Here is a 20,698-nt window from a genome sequence, read left to right as displayed (position 1 = left end):
CTTTCAGCATGTGCAGAATATTCCTTTACATTCTGCAGAATAAGAGAGAAAAAAGCCTAACCCCTTACAAAAGTGACCAAGAACTATTCCCATTTTTACTAGTGTTACCAAGGCAAAAACTGCCACTGCTGAGCTGCCACGCACCTCACCCACCTCTGGAGCAGGATGCACCTCTGGAGGTTCCTGGGACGCCACAGGATAGCAGCCTGTCGCCGTGATATTTTCTGAAAAATCCCTTTGCCAGGATTTTTTCTCCTGAGAAGCTGAGAAGCCTCAGAGGAAAAGAAAAACAGTAATTGTCTGCTGCTGTGGAATGCAACAGGTGCATCTTTGATTGGTCCATGGTGGTTGTTTCTAATTAATGGCCAATCACAGTCAGCTGGCTTGGACTCTGTGAGAGTCACGAGCTTTTGTTATCATTCCATTCCTTTGCTTTCCTTTCCTTTCCAGCCTTCTGATGGATCCTTTCTCTCTATTCTTTTTAGTCTAGTTTTAATATAGCATTTTAATATAATATAATAAATCAGCCTTCAGGAACATGGAGTCAAGATTCTCATCTCTTCCCTCATCCTGGGACCCTTGAACACACCCATAGCAGCCTAGGGTGAAGGTCCGTCCCCCCACAAACAGATGTAAGCTGTCATTACTACAAGGAAAAGGGGAAGACACAAAATAATCTGCCCGTGCATAAATCCTTGCCAGGACTTGCTCATGAATGATTAACATCCCGTGTTGCAGCAGTGACCCTGCTGCAGTCCTGTGATCCCTGAGCTGGAGGATGTGGATCTCCAAGGGAGCCCTCGAGTCAGTATCAAAGCTGAGCAGCACCAGGGCTGCCCTGCTCTGCTCCTGTGGATCCAGCCCTGTCTGCCAATTCCCCACATCCTCCACATGCAATTCCCATTCCCTGACCTCCTGTCTCACTGAAGCCTGCAGGAAACTTTTGAGTGAAGAAGAGAAGTTTTATATTTTCCCCCCAAAAGTATCTTCTGACTGGACACAGAAAATTTCAGAGGCTGCAGAAATTAGACATGGGAGGGCAGGTACACATGAAGAGACTAAAGGGCCATTTACCAGTTTACTACAGCCATAAAAACCCCACAAAGACACTATTTCTGCATGAAAAGAAACCAGTTCCTGCTCTCTGAGTCAGTAGGCTCAGTGTAGGCATAAGTTCACTGCTGGTGTAGTTGATTTAAGACCCTTTGCTGTGATGGCAGTGTTGGTAAAAGCTTTAACCATAGTTTTTACGATGCTATTAAGTTTTAGTCATTTGTGGGTTTTGCAGTATATGAATACTATAGATGCCACCTTAATTAAAAGGTCTTGTCATCTTGTGCAATTAAAAAGAGAAAATGTACTCTCCTATGAATAGCCAGGAACAAATTGAGCAAGCTGCATTATACACGCTAAGTACACGGCAATTTTGTGCCCCTTCCTGTAACACATCTATTCTCCAGCATTCAGTACTCTTTAATAATCCTGTTACAATGGTTTATGTTTAATTGACTTCTGAAGCACCAGTGCCATGGCATCTCTGACCATTAATGACAACCAAGTTAAACAAAGTTCTACTTTGCAAATGCATACAAACTTTCCATACACAGCACAGAACTGCTGCGTCTCAGGATTTTTGTGTACAAACACTCAATAAAAGAGGAATTCTTCTTTTCAGAAGACAATATATAATGGATAATCAGATAGCCTCTTCCCAAAGGGCACATAATAAAACAAATATCACTTTAAATAGTTTTAATACCCATGCAACTATTTAGTTGGACAGCATATGCACATAAAGTAAATCACACACATGGCATTCACAGCCTAAACATGAAAGTGCACTTCCACAGCTACCTGCAAGGGATCCCAGCAGATGGTTACCAGCATGCATCCACTCCTGTCAGCTGCAAATGCATTCACCTTCATCAGTCTGGCTCATTATTTCAATTTGGACTCCAACTCAAGGTCTTGCAAGATAATGAAGCAGCAAGTGATTGGCTGCCTTGAGTTTTGTGCCCAGAGCAATCTTCCTTCAGGATCCACCAGTAGCTTTTGACCATGAAAAAAGGATATCCTACATCCATCTGCAGCCTATGCCCTGAATGCCCCAGGGCATTATATTGACAGGGCAGCAAGAAATCCAGGCACATCTCCCTGGGCCAGTTAGACAGAAGCATTCTCAGGATTTGCTCTAACTACAGAGTCAATAATACTTATGGTGATTTTTGACAGACATTCCTATAGGTCCATGCATCACAGCTCTTGTGTCTGGATCATAAAGAAACTGAACATTCAGAAGTCACATACAATTCACATGTTCATTACCGTTTGCAAAATACACCAATTCCACTGATGTCAAATGTAGCAGAACCTCCTGTCCTTGGGCCTATTTTTAAAATTATGTCACTCCACTGGAAAACTTGTCCTTAAAAGGTGCTAGGTAAGTTAGGCTCAAAAGGATGTTATCTCCAAAGTCTTTGCTTTTCATCTGAATGATGTCAGATGGTAAAGTTTACACAAGTATGGAAACCATTTCTTCCCTTCTGTCTTGCAAATAAAGTAGGGTCTTCTGTTTTGGAGAGCTAACACCTACCACCATCCAAACCAGTAACACAGTGGTCTTCAGATTGGTACAAGACAGCCATAACTTGGGGGCTGAGAGCTTACCCACAGCTGAACAGCCCATGCCCTCACCTCTCCACCAGGGAGACAATTCTCCTCCCCAGCACGCTCCCCCTCGGTGCTCTGACTCGCACAGGAGTTCCCCACACAGCTGCTCTAGCTTCTGGGAAGATCTTCACAATCTGCATAGAGGATCCTGGCTTGCTGCCTTGTCTCTGAAGTGCCCAGTGCTCCCCTACAGAAGGAAACTCCAAAGCTGCTCCTTGAAAGGAGCTTTTCCTCTTACATCCATGCCAACAGCCACCTCTGGGGCTTTGAGGCCCGCAGGCACCTGTTTTCTGGCTGCTCTGAGCCTGCAGCTTCTCCTTTGAAGTGCAGCAGCCTTTGGGGAGCATCCTGGGGCACTTCTGAGCTGCACAGGCAAGCAACAACTGCTGCAGCTTAGACAAGCATATGCTCCAGAGGAAGAGGCACATTCTAGATGAGGGATGAGCAAAGTTTTGATCACAGATGAAATAAAGGAGAAAGGTTTTCAAAGGAACTGGAGAAATACTAAGGATACAGGAGGCTTCAAGGCAAGAGACTGCAATCATCTTGGCTGTGATGGTGCAAACTAAGTATAAACTAATCAAGAATCCAACTGACAAGCTACTGAGAATCAGAATAAATACCCTTAGGCATGGCTCCAAGACCCACGGTCCCACATGGACAGGAGCCCAGCAGCAGCCATGCAATGCCAGAAACATCCCAGCTATTGAGCAAGGGTGATGGAGCCACATCACAGCACACACTGTCCTGGCAGCACCTCTGGACAGGAGGCTGATGGCATCACTGGTCTGCAGAGTGTAAAACAATAACCTAAGGTTACTTGTAGGTTGAAATGACAGATAAATGTGTATTACTATGCAAACCCTTATCAATTCCTGACAGTCTTCCCCTCCCTCTGAGCAGATACAGCTGTAATAGATGAGTAGCACCCAATCACTGCTCAAGGACTGTTTGGAACACAGCCACCAAGAACTGCATCTTTGAACTGTGGGCATGAGACTCAGGGATATTGTCATATCCCTTGGAAGCTGGCACTGTTGAAGTCAATGACAGCAAGATAGACAAAAAACACCCCCAAACCTGCAAGTTGCAATAAACAGAATCGAGAAGAAATACACAACAGTCCTCAGTAAGAGAGCTTGCCCCTCCTTCAGCACTGATGCAGCAAGCAGGTCTCATTCAGGGGCTGGAGCAGCTGCAGAGCTCTTCCAGCTGTTTGAATGCCCACTGGCAACAGGTACAACACAGACAGGCCGTCCTTAAACCTCCAGTCACCCGAGAACAGGACCAAGGCAGAAAGTTTGAATACAGATTAACAGGCTCATAAGTGTGCTGCACACGGGGGAGGCTGAACCAGCTGCTGCAAGTGGCTTAGTAGGGCTCCTGTCCATTAAAGAATAATTCACAGGAAGTTGCTTCAGAGCAGATCAAAGCACAAAAAAAGAGAGAAAATTATAATTTTGAAAAAAGATATGCACAAAACCCACATTTGGGCAACTGTGCATTGGTAAACTATTTCCTCTCCACCCCCCAATTGAGCTGCAGCATCTTTCTAGTCGGAACAGCACAAATACCAGTTAGATACTAACTATGCCACCTTCTGCACAAGTCTGGGTAAATATACATGGGATACAAATAGAAACATATCTTAATTATAAAAAAAGAAAACCAAACCAGCAACAACCCACAGAAATGCAGACTATTCCTGGATTTTACTGACCATCATCACTAATTTGTGCCACTCACTACTGGTTTAAAGCATGAAATATTCTAGAACAACCTTTAAGTTACAATGTGGGAAGAAAGACTGCTGCATCACTTCCTATTTTACTGCTCATTAAGGATTCTAGACCACTTTTGTCCCATCACTTTACCTGAGTCAACTCTATCCAGCATTCAACCCTTTCTTTTGAATTAGTGTGTGATCTGTAATCCTTTGTGGATCCAGCCATGCAAGCCAAAATTAAAGGGGGAAAAAAAGGGGAAAAAAAAAAGAAAAGAAACCAACAGAAGAAAAAGTAAGCAGGAAACTACTTGGCTTGAAACTTAGAGAGTGATGCCCAAGCTGCACAGGCTGCTCTCATTACTGAGCTCTGTTACTCTGCACAGGAGCAGGTTCAGTGCCTTCCTTTCTGGAGTATGCTGCCTGCTTGTGAACTTGAGATGCTGAGAGACTTTATGAACAGAGCTGTTGTTTTATTTACTCTCAATTAATCACGCTCAACTGTAAACAAAGTGTCTGTTTTAGTTCTGTTGACAATTATCCACTTGTCAACATCTCCCTCAAGTACCTTCAGCATCTGGCAACAGCACAGAACTGCTACATCAAAATGAACATTTTGTCTCAATAAAAAGATAGACGTGTGGCAGGGTTTCATCTGTTTTCTAGCCCATCAACAGTCAGGCTCTATTGTCACCAATGCAATCAGACAGTGGTCTGTTCCTATGGAATATTTATTTACAAAGGGAGAGGGAAGCCAAATTTTGTTTATATTAGTAAGGCAGACTCACAGAAGAAACAAGAACCCCCCCACTTCCCCACAAAGGCAGAAGGCAGCCCTCCCTGCAGCCTGCCTGGTGCCTCCTGTCCTGATGGGGCAGGTCCAGTCCCAGCTTCACCAGCCACCTTGCCAAAAGCTGCAGACTTGTTTATTTTGTGGTGTTCAGCAAATCCCAGTAAATGGAGACCACTTACTGGTGCCTTCCCAACTACTCTTAGTGTGATAGTCTTTCCACTACCTGCTACATTACCTGGGCTTTTTTTGGGCCCTAGAGCTCCCATGCTGGTTTGAATTTTGCCATTTTAGCTTGGAAGATATCATTATACCCATCAGCTGAATATCCTTCCTGCATTTTAACACAGCCTCCCTTGTGCTTAAACTGAAAGCTACAAAGTAAATGCAGAGAGTCTGACACCTTTTTGGATACAGTCAGGTACAAACTGGACACTCCTTTTATTCTGAGGGGAGGAACAAATGATGTCAGGTAGCCTTTCTAACAGGTGAGGAGGCCCCAGGGTGCTGCACCTATAGAGAACATCCCCTCACACCTCCAAGGCACCAAAACCCTGTGCCATGACTCTGGCTACCAAAAATTGTTGGTATCATTTGAAACTTGATCCCACTGTAGCAAAGCAACAGGAAAATCTAACTCCACTGGAAAACACCCCAACCTAGTGCCTGAAAAATCACAGAACTGTTTTTTCCTCGCAGAATAAAATACCCAGCGGGGCGGGGGAGGGCAGGATGCTCCACGGAACGGAGCGGTGGGCGCAGAGAGCGCATCCCGCTCCCAGGCTTGCCGTGCTCTGGGCGGCTCCGGGCTGGTCCCGGCAGGGCCGCCGCGCCCCGACACGCGCTAATCAATCTCCGCGCTGTAATTGATTCTAATGAGCGCGGCCGGCTGGCTCCGCGCCTTAACGACCGCCCCAAGTTGGCGGCGGCTCCGGCCGCGCTCCCCGCCCGGCCGGACCGCCAGCCTCCCCTTTAACCTCCTCCTTCTCCCTCCACAATTAATTGAGATATCTTTTATACTTGATGTGTTGTAAAATTAATGCCTAATTTATGTAATTAGTCAATTAACTGTAATTCTAGCATATGGTGCCAAATGCCCAGAAGGTGTTCTTGTTTCCCAGGTACTTATTTTGATGTCATGAAATGCAGCTAATTAATTTTACATGCATATTAATTTCGGATCTATTTAGCGGCTCCCTTTGTGAAGGCAGATTTAATATTTGTCTTTCTAACCTTTTTGGGCAAATTCGGCGCTCGGTGCTGAAATGCAGGTGACTTTTAAAACACATTTCCATCGGTCTCCCTTTCCTCTGCGGAGCCTTGGCTGACACCGGGTCGATCCCTCCTGTATGAAGATGCACAAGGGCTGATTATCTATAGCTTCCCGCTCATCTATAACTGTCGCAGGATACGGCTATTGAATTTAAATCCGATTAATATTTAATATTAAACATTTCCGAGGGAATTTTTGTTTGTTTTTTGCAAAGCACAATATCCCACGGACATTTTTTTTTAAATAGCTGCTCTTAATACAATGCTCCTTGGAAAAATTATGAGAATTGAAGTATTGCCTAATTAGAAAATGAGCGTAATCCTGATGGCTGGCTTCTGATGTTCGCAGTTCTCCTGACTGCGCCGAGAAACTGCGAACCCCGCGCTTGGCCGCTCCCGGCCTCGGGAAGCACTGGCGCTCCTCCCCAGCGCAGCGTTCAGGTTACGCTTCTGTCTCTGTCGGAAAGCCATCGCATTCGATTTTGTCCATAGTACTCGGAAAGATGAGATTATGCCTCTTCTTTCTGCAGGTTTTTGGTTTGGATTTTTTTTTTTTCCTGGGCAGAGATTAAGGGGTAAATCGCATCGTGGGCTTTCCCGCTCCCCAGATGCTGAGAAAAGATTTAAGTAGAAAAAGAGATGAAACTCGAAGTCTACGCTTCAAATTCCCAGCGATACCCTTTTTCCCTTTGCTGCAGCAGCGCTAATTGCCGCATTACACTTATCTCTGGGGTGAGGGGAGACAAAAATGCACCCGGCTGAGGGGCGCGGGACCCCGCGCGTGGGGCGGCTGCGCTGCCCTGCCCGGCCCCGAGGAAACGCTTTCCTGCGGAGCGCCAGGGCGGCACTTCGCTCTTTGGGGCGTCCACGCGAGTGCTGTGGCGTCATAAAACTTTTTATCCCCCTTTCTGGATAAATTAATGAGCAATTTAATTAATAAAATCAGAGAGTAGCGTAAGTGCTATGATAATGAAGTTAAATGAGCGCGCAGTAAAATATTCACTAATCCAGCACATTGGCAAATGCCCCCTTAATTCTGCTTAGCACTAAAAGGGTTTTGAGCACCATAATGAGATTCCTCTGTCTGCTAATTAATTGACACTCTCCTGAATATTCATATGTGCTAGCACCAATACGTTCCTAATTGCACCGTGGAATGGATCTCAGAGGAAAGTAAATCGCCATAGACTTAATTAAAATAATGTATGCCAGATCCAGCTCGCTGAAGACGAGACATTTGCCATCAAGCGGTGTAAGAAAGTGGCACCTGGTTTGTAGCGAAAAATGAGGAGAAAATCTTTATCCCTCCCAAGGTGAAGTCAGCAGGGGCTTAGAAGCGCCAGGCTTTTCAGCCTGAAGATCTGAAAGCGAGAGCTTCGCCTTCAGCCGCTGCTGCCGGTGCGCGGCCCGTGGGGCGGCGCGGAGCCCGCTGGCGGAGCCGCGCACGGAGCGCCCGCGCTCCGCAGCTCAGAGCGGGGGGAGCGGGCTGCGCACGGCGACGTGGGAGAAATCTGGTCAGGGATGCCCTCTACAGAAACGTTCGGGGAAAACCGTTTGTCTCCGGCGAGGGAGGGAGGAGGGGGAGGCAGGGAAGGAGGGAGGGAGCAGCCACATTTGTAAACTTTTCCTTGAGGGGAATCCGGTGCCTTTGAAGCTCAGTCTCTGAATGGATTGTTCTTTGCACCTCCAGACTAATACTGTGAGCTAATATTGTACATTTAAATTGTTCTGCTGTTAAAAGCGTGGCAAGTTGCGCTGAGAAACGAGTGCCTGGCGCTGCCTGGCCGTGGCCTGCATCCCGCGCCGGGGGAGCGGGCGGTGGCTGCGCCCGGCGCGCCCCGGGACCGCTGCGGCGGGCAGGCAGCGCCCGGGCCCGCGCATCCCCCGCCGCCACTGAAAAGCAGATGTGAAGCGCTTTGCTAGGTCTTTTCCATCCCTACCAGCTCAGGAAACGAAAAGGAAAATTGGTTTCTTGGAAAAGACAGCTTTTAAAAAAATCACCACAGGTTAGAAACTAAAAAGAGTTTATTTGAAGACATACAAATGCATATTTATTATACACATGTAGGCATTAACAATGTAAATTACACCGCCAGCACTTGCTGGTTGTTTATTCATTAGATCTTTAGAAAATCTACATTGCCTGCAGATAGCGGGATGATAATGTGAAATACACAAGCAGTTTACCCAGGCAGCTCCGCCCGGCTCCGCGCACTCCACGCGGGGCTGCCAACAGGTCCGCGGGGCTCAGCCGGCCCCGGCTCCCTTCCGCTACCGGGGGCGCTTCTTACAAGTGTAATTCTACCTTGACGGGAAAACGGCCGCGCCGACTGAAGCTGCCGTCACCCAAAACACAGAGCAAGGCTTTTTCAGGTCTCGGCTCAAGAGAGAGCGAACTTGGACGGAAATACTTCCTCGTAGAAGAAGTAAAGGGCTCTCCTCTGAATGACAGCGCGGACGTCTCGCTCTCAGAGCTCAAAAAGCTTTGCCATTCCAAATGCCTTTTATTCCCATGTAAAATCTTTGCTCGCCAAAAGGGGAAAAAATACTTTATCAAATTCTAGCCTCTTTAGCTGGTTGGATACTGTATAACTACCATTTCTCTAGATAATAAATAAGGAGAAAAAAAATACATGGGAAGAAATCGCTGCGGGGAAGTATTTTCTAAAGTTAGATCCAAAGAATTTCTTCCAGGAATGAAATATTAAAGAAGGTTAATATGGTTTTTGCTGCAGAGCTGAAGATTGATGGGAAGACGGGAGCTTCGCTCGCGTCGTGAGTATAGCGGGCGAGAGCTGAGGCGGGCGGAGGATGTCAACAGATACAAGGAAGCGATGGAAGCCTTGGACTCGGGAAATGGAATCAGCGCTTCGCCTGCAGCCGCCAGGCTGCCCTGTCACCGTCCCGCGCTGCCCTCCGCCCCGCCGCACGGGCCCCGAGCGTGCGGGCGCTCCACGGCCGAGCCGCTCCCGCAGCCCCGAGCCGGCCCCGCGCATCGCTGAAGCCGCCCACAGCACGGGAGGGGGGAGCAGCCCCTCCGCTCCTGCGGACACTCGGCTGTCGCTTCCCCGCGGGACGCAGGTGGAGCGCCGGGGCTCCGGCGGGCGCTGCTGCCCCGTCCCGTCCCAGCGAGGAGCGGGCCCGGCGGGGCGGGGAGCCCCGCGCTCGGGAATGGTGTTCCCTGGCCCTGGGCAGCTTGGTGGGTGGCGGCCGGGCGGGAGGGGCGCTGCGGCAGCAAGGGAAAGTGCAGAGCCCCGGCGCCCACACAGTCACAGCGCACCCCCCCACCGCGCTGCGCCTTCGCGGCGGCAACTTACGGATCTGTTTGCAAACATGCCCCCCGCCAACAGAGAGAAAAACACAAGCATTCAAAGTTCTGACCCTAATTAAAGCCCGACTCGTTAAAGACTTCACACAATGCGGGAAAAAGTTTGTCCGAGCCTGAATTCCGCAAGCGGTTATTACCTTTGCTTATAAAGAAGGGAAACAACCGTAACGCGCGCGCCATTATTCTTGTGGATATGCAATTTAAAATCATCGTCAATTGTCATAAAAACCACTTCACAATGTTTGGCTAAGTAATAACTTAGTAATTTAAAGGTGGTTTTTGCCGGGCGACACGCACATGCAATTCAAGAAAGATTTACGCTGTTTATGGATTTTGAACCGCAGCTCTGACTGCAGCGAGAACAGGACTCAGCCTCCTATTTTTTGCTTTCTGGTTTTGCACAGGCAAGAGCAGACTGTAGGAGAAAGCGTGAATGGGACGAGTACGCCTTGTAAAAAAAGGCTCATGATAAAAAATAAAGTTTGTGAAACGGATGGATCTGGAAAGAAGAGTCCTTGAAAAAAAACACCCAAAAACAACAACAAAAAAAGAGACAGAAAAGAAAGAAAGAAAAGAAAGAAAAAGGAAAATCAAGTTTGCTCCACCCAGCTATTAACCAAAACACAATACCTTTTTCTGGGTGGTACTGCACAGAAGTTGATTCAGTTTTGACAATGTTGTTTAGCTATCATTTGCTATTTTGAATGAATGGGAGCAATCCCCCTTTTTACAACAGTTGTTTCCTATTATGGAGAGGTGCAGCAGTTGAGGGCAGACATGTGAAAGTGGCTGTTTGATTCCCTTTTTCATCCCCCTGACCCTGCCTTTGTCCCTCCTCACCCTGGGAATGTCACGCCTCACTACTTCACTTTGAGATGCTCTAGAAAGTGGCTTTGTTATTCCCTTTTAGACATACACGAAATTGTTCTCATTCCCCCTGCTGTAAAAGATACTTCAAATTGGGACTCGGTTCACAAGTGCAATGCAATTTGGCTTAGCTCAACCTTTGTTCTGCTTGTACAAATGACCAAACAGTGCACACATTATACAGTTGATCTACTGCTCCCTTTACACCAGAGTTAGCGGCTGGGAGAAAAGCAAGTTAATCCCTTCAATACTAAGGTGGCATTTTCAATATTTCCTACAATGTGAAAAGGAGAAGAGAGGGCAGCTTGAAATGCGACATTTGTTTAAAAGGGAAGATTAAAAAGAAAAAGTTTGCGAGGCCTCCCCTGCTACTTCTCCAAATAAATAAATAAACAAACCAATAAATCCCAAACGTGTAGATAAATACTCCAGCACCTCCGGGAAGGCAAAGCAAGTTTTCCACAAAGACAGACGTTCAGGGCAATAACGTCGAGGCTCAAGCCGCACTCCGCGCTAGCAGCACAGGACTTAACCAAAGGCTGGGGAGCCGCGGCTGCGGCGCCGCCCGAGCCCGCGGCCCTGCGCGCACCTGCGCGCTCCCGCGGGGCCGGGCCGGCAGCGGGGGCGCGCAGAGCGGAGAGGGCAGCGCTGCGTGCCCAGCCGGCCCCACGCACCCGGGGTGACCCTGGCACTCCTCGGAGCCGTCCTGGGGAGTCCTGGGCGTGGGGAGGGAGGGGAGGCTGAGGTGCTGCCGGGGAACCGGGAGCCGGCTGCTCCGGAGCAGAGCCATGAGCGGGAGCAGCAGCCTCCTCTCGGGGTTCAGGAGTTGGGGTGTCCCAGCGCGGGCTCTCCGAGCGCGGCCCGGGCCCGGGCCCGACAGCGCTGAGCTCGGGACACGGGGGACGCTCTGCGCTGGGTGCGCCCGGCGGGGCCAAGGGCCGGCTCGGGCTGGCGGCGCTTGAAACCCCCGACGGGGCAGCCCAGGAGGGCGCATACGGGCAGCCGGCTCTCGGAAGGGTGACAGCAGCGGCGAGCGAGCGGGCAGTGGTGGCAGGGCAGGGCAGGGCGGCCTGGAGCGCTGCCCAGCCCCGGGTCCCGAGCGGCGCAGCCCGGCCCGGGCCCCCGGGCACAAAGCGCGCTGCACATCCCGAGCTATCGGGAATACAGGTTTGGGGAACAGTTCTCAGTCCGGCCTTGACAGGCAGGGGGAGTTTGTTTAGTGCTCATTGGGAAAGGAACAAAATCCTTTTGAAAGGGCGCTAAGTAGTTTCACGCCAAAGTGGCAGATTTGGTGAAGAATGTGGGGTGGGACAAAGCCCAGCCGTTCCCAGAGCGGCCGGAGCTATTCGGGAAACCGCACCGGGAGTTCAAGCACACAGAAAAGCAGGAGACCCCAAGTATCTTGGCTTTCTTCTCCTCAGCCTCCGAGAAGCAGAAGAAGCAGAACCATTAAAAAAAAAAAAAAAAAAAAAAAAAGAGGGCAAGGCTTAGCCGAAACGCAGCCACAACCAACAGCCTGCAGTTGACTTTCCAAAACGGGGGAAGCTTGCTCAGACACTGGCATTGTGTTTCGCAGCCTAGGAAACCCTAAGAAGCTGGTACTTCCCCCCTCCTTTCTCTTTTCTCCCAACTGGTTTGTAAATATTAACAAGGTTGTGAGTATTCTCTCACACAGAGTGGATTTTTTTTATCCTTGGAAAACTTCTTGGCTTCCCCCCACAGCCCCTCTCCCACTCCTCCCCTCTGCAAAGCTACACACCTGCTCGCAGCCACAAGGATTCAAAATCAATATTGTATTTGTCACTTTTCTGTCTCCTTTTCCTCTCTCAACAGCCCTGCTTGCCACTGAGGCGAATTGTGGATTTATGGAGGAAAATTAGCATAAATTATTACCAAATCTGTAAACGTGTGTGGTCTTGCTTGTGGGAAAGGGGGCTATTGCAAACCTTCCATGCAGAAAGGTGGTCCATGATGGGCTCCATGCAAGGGCTGAATGGCTCTTGCATGAAATAGATTTCCATTGGGTTTGAACATTGATATAATTGACTTATGTGTATTTTATATAGTTTTCCCAACACTTCCTCTGAGCTCCTTATTTGAATTAGACTTCAGAAAAACGTCTGTTTGTTTTGGTTTTCCACACAATGGATTTGGATTCACTTCACCTTCTCCTCCTCCCTAATGGAGGGTTGACTTTCAAAGTAAAAGGGAAATGCTACAATTACCTTTAAATCCTATATTGCCCAAGTCTATCATCTGTTGCTTCTTAGCATGAGATGAAACTTTGGGTATCAGTTACTGGGATGACTTCAGCTGCCCTACCCCACACATTCCTTTGCAATGGGAAAAAAAAAAAAAAAGGAAAAAAACCCCCACATTAGGAAAAAACATCGGACGCCTTACAGCCATACCTCGTTTGCACTCAGAGTAGCAAATGACAACGGAAGTCGACTTTCCTTTAACTTTATAGCTTGAGGATTCCTTTTTGCATCAGCTGGTTTGGTTTGGTATTTTCTTTCTTCGAAAAGAAAAGGTACCGGCAAAGAGAAGAGGAAAAGTATTTGTCAGTGTGTGGATTTTCTGAGCTGTGTTTTAGATAGGCATCCCAAGAGTGAACTTGGGCCGAGAGACAAAACCTGAACTGGGGGTGTTAGAAGTTGGGGATGGGGGAGCTGGGTGTGTGGGGGGTGTGGGAGGGCAGTATCCCTCACACCCACTTATTTGGGGGTTCTCAACACAAACCAGAAGCTTTCTGTCCAGTGTTAGGGGATGCTGGGAGGAATCCCTCCTCATTTCAGAGTATTGTCTTTCCTACCCTCTAACAAATATCCATCGTCTCATCGTCTCTTACCCACTCCACCCCCCCAAAAAAATTTTTTTTGGGAAGCTGCCTTCCTGCCCTGCCCAGATGGATGGAGCATCTCGGAGCCGATTAACTGAGCCAGGCAAGTCCCGGGCTCTGAGCAGCACAAACGCTGCCGGCCCTCCCTGCAAGGGGCAGAGGGTGGCATGTGGCAGGTCTATCCCCTCCAAAGGGCTCCTCAGCTCGGCAGCGCGGGGCCGGCCGGCTTCTCGGATTCCTAGAAACACAATTATTTACTTATTATTCTCTAAACGACATCCTGCCCCGAGAGAGAGGGATTAGATGGGACCGAGGGCAGCCGGGCTGGGACGAAGGGAGCACGGTTTAACACACACGAGGTCGGCGCTGGTCGCGATGTGCAAATGCGTTTTGAGGCTGCTGCCAGGTTTGAGGGAGCCCTGCTCGACTCCGAGAGGACTCCAAGGCTCTCGCAGAGCCCGTCTCTCAGCAGCCGCGCTGCACAGAGCCGCCGCTGCTCTCCCTCCCCCAGCCCGGCTATTTTTGCTGAATTAAGAAGGTGACATTATTCTTCTTTTCAAGTACTTCTGTTAATATTGAAAAACGTGTGCTTGCATTTCAAGCGCGCGCGCTCAGCCTCAGCGGCCATTTCAATATTAATGAAATTGTTTAATCTCCTAAATTCATCGTGTTTAAGTTACGTTTTGGTGAGTTATTGACCGATTCCGAAAATATTGTTAATGGAGTTGATGTGTATTCACCACAAAGGCTCTTCCTCCCCGGGCTCGCAGCTCCCGAGACAATCTCCAGTTCTGGCTCTGGGGTGACAGGATGCACCGCAGCCTCGGGAATACACATCATGCAAACTTCCCTCCAGTGCCAGGGCAAGCCTGGCACCTTCCGGGCCTGATCCTGCCCCCAGGACACACGGCTGGCAGCGAGCTGCTCCTCTGGAACTGCGGTTCCAGCATGGGGCCTGCTCCCGGAGGAGGGAGCAGTGTGCACAGAAAGAGCCGCAATTCGGCTGCTACACGTCCTGCCTGCTCCCACACACAAGTGGGCACGGAGAAGCACGCAGGCAGGCGAACAGATGACACACATCACGCAAACCCCGCAGAAGGCGTCAAGGTGACGATGTTTAGCACAGTGACCGCTGACACGGACCCATCCCAGCCAGCCCTGCGGGACCCCCAGCCTCGAGGCCGGCCGGGCATCCCCGGTCCCGCGGGCAGAGCAGCTGGTTACCGAGCACACCGGGACCGTGTGCCCGGTCATGAGCCCGTTCTCTTGGTGTATTGAGAGCAGCTCCCGCGTCTTTACACCAACAGGTCCGCGGAACCAGAGCAGCGCTCCTGCTGGGCTGGGGTGCGACCGTGCGGGGGGGACGGGACTGACTTCCCGGGCGGCTACCGAGGAGCCCCGATCTCACCGCTCCTCGAAAAACCTTCGCTAGGGGAGAGCGGATTTGGCAAAGAGAAAGTCCCTCGTTACAGGGGAAACAGTCGCCTTAAGTTAGCCAACAATACAAATCAGATAACAATGCAGAACAAACAGAATACCACAGCCAAGCAATTTCCATGTCAAACATCCCACTGCTCAGTACCTCCATTTGTAAGTGTGAATTGCAGACTAAGCTTCCTGCAAAGTCCACATAGAGGTTAGTGCATACCTTCCCCCCACCCCCAGCCACCGGGTACCATCGCACTGCAATTCCGCTGGCGGAGCCTTTTCACCCCTCGCCTTGTCTTCAAATGGAAATGATTCCCATTGGCCCAAGGTGTCCATGTAAATAGGTGTAAATGAAACCAGATTATGCCTTTCTCTCCAGCCCCCTCCTCCCTGCTCCCCTCCCCCTGCTCCCAAGGCGATTGTCATATGATAGCAAAGAAGTGGCACATTAATGAAGCGCCTCTACAGGGGTCTTTTCTGCTCATGTCACCACATAAAACTATCAGATGGTTAGAGGAAGGACATGGAGGCAACTAGTTAGCTCATCGCCGCTGCAGAGAAGCAAACAAGCCTCTGCTACAGTGCAGCTGCCGGTGGTGTAAAAGAAGCTGATTCAGCCCGCGGAGGCGAAGGGAGGGGTGTACAGGAGGATTCCCAAAACCAAGCCAGCTCGCTGCCTCCTCAGGACTAAACCGGAGCAGCGTGGCCGCGGAAGGAGCGAGAGACACGCCGGAGGAGAGGGGTGGGAAAGAGTCCGGACTCCCAGCTGCGTCCCGGATGCGGACTGTCAACTTCCAGCAACTTTAAGGTGGGCACATGCAGGGGCTGGCATGGAGCTGGGTGGGAGTCGAGGGGAGGGGATGGGGTCCCCTTCATCCTCTCAGAGACCAGAAGACAGGGCTATCACTAGAGTAACTTCACGGACGCGGGCTCCTGCGGGAAGGCCAGGCTGAGGGAGGCCGGAGCTGGGAGAAGCACATCGCTTTTCCCCCCGCGGCGGCACAGGGCTCTGGGCTGTTTTCTCCTGCCCTCATCTGCGCCCCACTCCCCCACCCCCACCCCCCGCGTCCCCCGTTTCGAGGGCTGAGATCCACCGTGCCCCTTCCCTGTGTCCTTTTTTCTCCAGCCCGGCCCCAGAGCCACCGGCTGACCCGACTGGGTGTCCGTGCAAATCCTCTCGGACTCACCCCTCTACCCCCTCCTCCCGCCCCCCTCCCCCTGTCGCTGCCCTTCTGCAGATCTCCGCGGGTCGCCTAGCGAAGATGCCTCGCCCGGGCAGAAACACTTACAGCGATCAGAAGCCTCCCTACTCCTACATCTCGCTGACCGCCATGGCGATCCAGAGCTCCCCGGAGAAGATGCTGCCCCTGAGCGAGATTTACAAGTTCATCATGGACCGCTTCCCCTACTACCGGGAGAACACACAGCGCTGGCAGAACTCCCTCCGCCACAACCTCTCCTTCAACGACTGCTTCATCAAGATCCCGCGCCGCCCCGACCAGCCGGGCAAGGGCAGCTTCTGGGCGCTGCACCCCAGCTGCGGGGACATGTTCGAGAACGGCAGCTTCCTGCGCCGCCGCAAGCGCTTCAAGGTGGTCAAGTCGGACCACCTGGCCCCCAGCAAGCCGGCGGACGCGGCGCAGTACCTGCAGCAGCAAGCCAAGCTGCGGCTCAGCGCCCTTGCGGCCACCGGCACCCACCTGCCCCAGATGTCCACGTACAATCTCGGCGTGTCCCAGCCCTCCAGCTTCAAGCACCCCTTCGCCATCGAGAACATCATCGCCAGAGAGTACAAGATGCCCGGGGGCCTCGCCTTTTCCACGATGCAGCCCATGCCGGCCGCCTACCCCCTCCCCAATCAATTGACTACGGTGGGCAGCTCCATTGGCACGGGCTGGCCCCACATGTACGGCTCCGGCATGATCGACACCGCCACCCCCATCTCCATGGCCAGCAGCGAGTACGGCGCCTACGGCGTGCCCATCAAACCGCTCTGCCATGGGGGGCAGACTTTGCCGGCCATCCCAGTCCCCATCAAGCCTACCCCTGCCGCGGTGCCAGCCCTGCCCGCCCTGCCCGCGCCCATCCCCACCATCCTGTCGAACTCGCCGCCCTCCCTCAGCCCCACGTCCTCGCAGACGGCCACCAGCCAAAGCAGCCCGGCCACCCCCAGCGAGACTCTCACCAGCCCGGCGCCCGCCCTGCACTCCGTGGCCGTGCACTGACCCGGGCCGCCCGCACGGACGCTGCCTTCCCCTGTCTCCCAAAGTTTCCTCGGAGCTCTCCTCCCTCCCCTTCTCTCCCTCCTTTCGCTTCTTTCCCCTCTCCTCTCTACTCTTTTCCTCGAAAGCAGAGACAACTCCCCGCGGGAAGCTGAGGTCTGCCGTTCGCGTGAGCTCCCTTCAGCCGAGCCCCTTCAGCCGAGCCCTCCCTCGCGGCTCGGTTTCTCCCCCGGTTCTGAACTTTGTTTTCCGTTCTTCCGAGGCGAAAGGAACCGGCCCGGCCCGCCCCCTCCCGCCCGGTAGGAGCTGCCACTTGCATTGCTAGTTTTCCAAAAGTACTTCAGGCATCTTCGATTCGTCGGCGACCAGGCAAGCCTGGCTCGGCGATGCCTCTTTCCCTTCTTTTGTCTGGGGAAAAGCAGGGGTTTATACAGGACCAATCTCTAGTACCGCAAACAAGGATGGCTGCAGTGTCTCTGCGTGAGAGCAGCGACGTTTCCAGCCTCCAAGCAGCAAAGGCTTGGATCTTGGAAACGCCGGGAAGCGCTCGGTGTCCTTTGTGCGGGTGCGGGTCCCGGCCGGGCCCGCGGGCTGGGGCGGCCCCGGGCGAGGGAGCGGCGGGGAGCGGAGCGGGACCCGCCCTGGAACCGCCACGCCGATCATGTTTACAAAGCGCCTGTGTTCATGTAAATACTGAACTTGCATCTGTACTGTAAATCAGACGAGGTCCCTTTTGCAGTACCTGTTGTAACGTGGATGTTTACTGTAGTTTTCAGGTGAAGGAGAAGGAGGAGTTGACTTGTCTGTTAACTTCTGGTTAACCCGAAGGTTTGGGGGAGCTGAGGTTTTCTTTGTTGTTGGTTTTTTTTGGTTGTTGTTGTTATTTTTTAAATTTTGTAGCTATTTACTTCATAGCTTAAAACCAAACAACAACCATAATTATAATAAAAATAAACCTGTTACCAAGCACACGACCCGACATAGCTTAAAGAAAAGCTGTTGAAGTCACTGATAAAATGTGGAAAAGTAATACAACAGCAGGTACAAACTCTGGAGGTCATCCTGATTTCTGCTGGAGCTTTGCAGACGAGAGGGGGCTAAGGAAACTGTAAATGTTTGTGCATATGAATGATTATAAAATGTGTAAAATGCACTTTTGTTTGATATACTCCTTTCTAGTTTTAGGTAGTTTGCTGGAAACTGAACTGTTGTTCTGTTGTGAACTGCTTAAGTTAAGAGAAAAAAAAAGAACACGCCCTCTAAACAGCATTAGTGTCTATTGAAACTGTAAGGACATTTCTTTCAAACTTTTTTTTCCTGTACAGAATAAGCATGGCATTTTAAATATTGGTGTTCTTGTTCCCAGCATGTGTGTTTTAAGACAAAGGTTAAAAAGTGTCTACGTTAAATTATGAACCTAGTCGTCCAAATAATATTTTCTCATTAAAATATGTAAATCCAGATTTAGTTTCTTATTTGTCTTTTTAAAGAGTTTACACGAGAAAAGCAAAAACACTAGTTCATGCTGAAGGAATAGTGTTATTCCAATATTTAGATAATCTAAACAGCCTTTTCACGCGAGGTTAGTATAAATATAGTTATTAATACAGCACAACTTCTTAGCTAGAATTGCCATTATTGCCGGTTTAGCAAAGGGAGAACATGTTCTGTGGGGTTTACATCTAACATCTATTTATATCTGTACATCTGTGCACACACACACACACCTGCATTTGTGCCCTATACACTTAGACCGAATATAACCACGTATTACATTCATGCCTGTGTCTGTGTGTACTCATCACCTCCTCACTGCCAGCTGCATTTTCTCTAAAAAGTGTAAAAATCAGTAAGCTTCTGCAATACAGAGCAAACATAAAAAAAAAAATCTTCAAAGAATCAGTTACTTTTTTGGGACTGAGAACACTGATTTTTTTTTTCAGTGGTGTTTTTTTTTCTCACAAGTGGCATTGCAAAATCTTTTTTTGAGTTAAAGTGAGCTTTTTTACCTGGCGTTTAAACCTGCTCAAGCACAAGTTTGTTCAACCACTGCTAGAATTTCTCCATCCTTATTGATCAACACTTTCCCAAACCGGCAGTTTGCACATTTAACACAATTGTACCAGTTTTTTGGTAATTCAATATACAGTCCCTTTTAAAAAGGAAGGGCAAAGTAGTTACAATGAAAACTTGATTCTGAACACTTTCTAGTAGGATTCTCCAAATCTGCTAGGGATTTCTCAAGGATTCTGCAACTGTTGAATATTAGAGAAGCCATCTAATGAAATGAGTAAATAAATGCCTTGGAGATGAGGCATTCTGCGAGCACAGTTACAAGACAACTGAAGTGCTAACTAGCAAGAAAACGACATTGTATTCTAATGAAGCGGCAGGATTCACGAATTCTACGGCAATGATGTTACAGAGGTTTTGTCTCCCACTGATCTCTCTGAATTTCTGGACCATAAACACCGTAAGTGACATCCCCATTTCCTTACTACACACCACAAGATCCTTGCAAAAGTTTTAAGATTAATGTAGAGGGCAATTAATCCAGTTGTGACCACTTTTTTTTTTTTTTTTTTTTTTTTTAAGATCGGATCCCACACACAGAAAAAAGGTGGAAAATACATGAATCATTGGGCTGATTAAAATGCATGAAGCTGCTAAAGCTTGTCGGATGGGGGACAACTGAACTCATTCATCAAGTCCAACCCACGATTATATCAACACGATCAGTTAAAGAAAGCATTCAAAACTTATCACCAGATCAATGGACACATAACTCGACAAACTTTTCCTAAACAAGCGATGACCTACATTTTTAGACAACGAGGAAGCTTTTTCTCCTTCCTTTTTTTCCTTTAAAGATCTAGCAGTCAGAACAAATCCTCCAAGACTAAATCCGAGCCCGACTAACAAGACGAAGCTGCACTTTCAGAGTATTTTCTTTTTTTAAACTATATAGTATCGGCGGAGATAAAGATCTGAAACGATTATACCCCAAAGCAAAACACTTTCAAAAGGTGCGATAGGTTTCTCGCTGCATAATGCGAGTGTGTGACTCGCCGCCGTACATTTCAAATGCCATTTTCCCCTTTATCTCTGCGATTGCCCGAGACTGCCCCAGCCCGGGGATCCGCTGCTCAGCCGCCCTCTCCCTCCCGCGGAGCCTCCGCGCATCTCCGCGCGCTTCCCCAAATGTTGCGATGCTGATTTCAAACAAATACGCAGCTCAGCGCGTCGCTTGAATTTACTGCTTTGACTTGTTAAATCTCCCTAATGGCTCAAGTCCAATGTCAATAAACACAGATCTGAAATAGAGAGCAACAGACAACAGCGCGGAGGGAAGGGGCGGATGGGGGGCGAGGGAAGCAGCCGCGGCCGAGCCCTCTGTCCTGCTTAGACATTTCGTGGGGGGTCGGGGGGTTCATTCTTTTTTTTTCTTTTCTTTTTTAATTTTATTTGCCAGCGAGACATTATAAGCTAGGCGTACTTAATGCAAAGACACCGTTGATTTCAGGCAAAAGCTCTTTTCTTCCGGAGGATGGGTTGG

The 20,698-nt window shown here is 49.7% G+C and overlaps 1 protein-coding gene and 1 long non-coding RNA gene across 2 annotated transcripts in view; one reads left to right on the top strand and one right to left on the bottom strand.

Moving 5' to 3' along the window:
• Positions 1-240, bottom strand: part of LOC120509123 — a 64,643-nt gene extending 64,403 nt beyond the window's left edge. The window contains exon 1 of the long non-coding RNA XR_005629162.1: positions 145-240. This is a non-coding gene — a long non-coding RNA (uncharacterized LOC120509123). The remainder of the gene's footprint in view (positions 1-144) is intronic.
• A 15,430-nt stretch (positions 241-15,670) lies between these two features.
• Positions 15,671-17,145, top strand: FOXB1 (forkhead box B1). Its single transcript, XM_039723431.1, has 2 exons — positions 15,671-15,728; positions 16,159-17,145. Exon 2 carries the CDS (start codon positions 16,183-16,185, stop codon positions 17,143-17,145), a length of 963 nt encoding a protein of 320 aa, XP_039579365.1. The 5' UTR covers positions 15,671-15,728; positions 16,159-16,182.
• Positions 17,146-20,698: the final 3,553 nt, after the last annotated feature.

Source organism: Passer montanus, unplaced genomic scaffold, assembly GCF_014805655.1.
Source record: "Passer montanus isolate IOZ18808 unplaced genomic scaffold, ASM1480565v1 scaffold5, whole genome shotgun sequence".
NCBI classification, from domain to species: Eukaryota; Metazoa; Chordata; class Aves; order Passeriformes; family Passeridae; genus Passer; species Passer montanus.
Note: the sequence above shows the minus strand (reverse complement) of the source record. Positions and strands in the feature narration are given on the sequence as shown.

Bases quoted from the DNA above. Each gene is read 5' to 3' on its own strand.
- FOXB1 (XM_039723431.1), top strand. From the start codon at position 16,183: ATGCCTCGCCCGGGCAGAAACACTTACAGCGATCAGAAGCCTCCCTAC.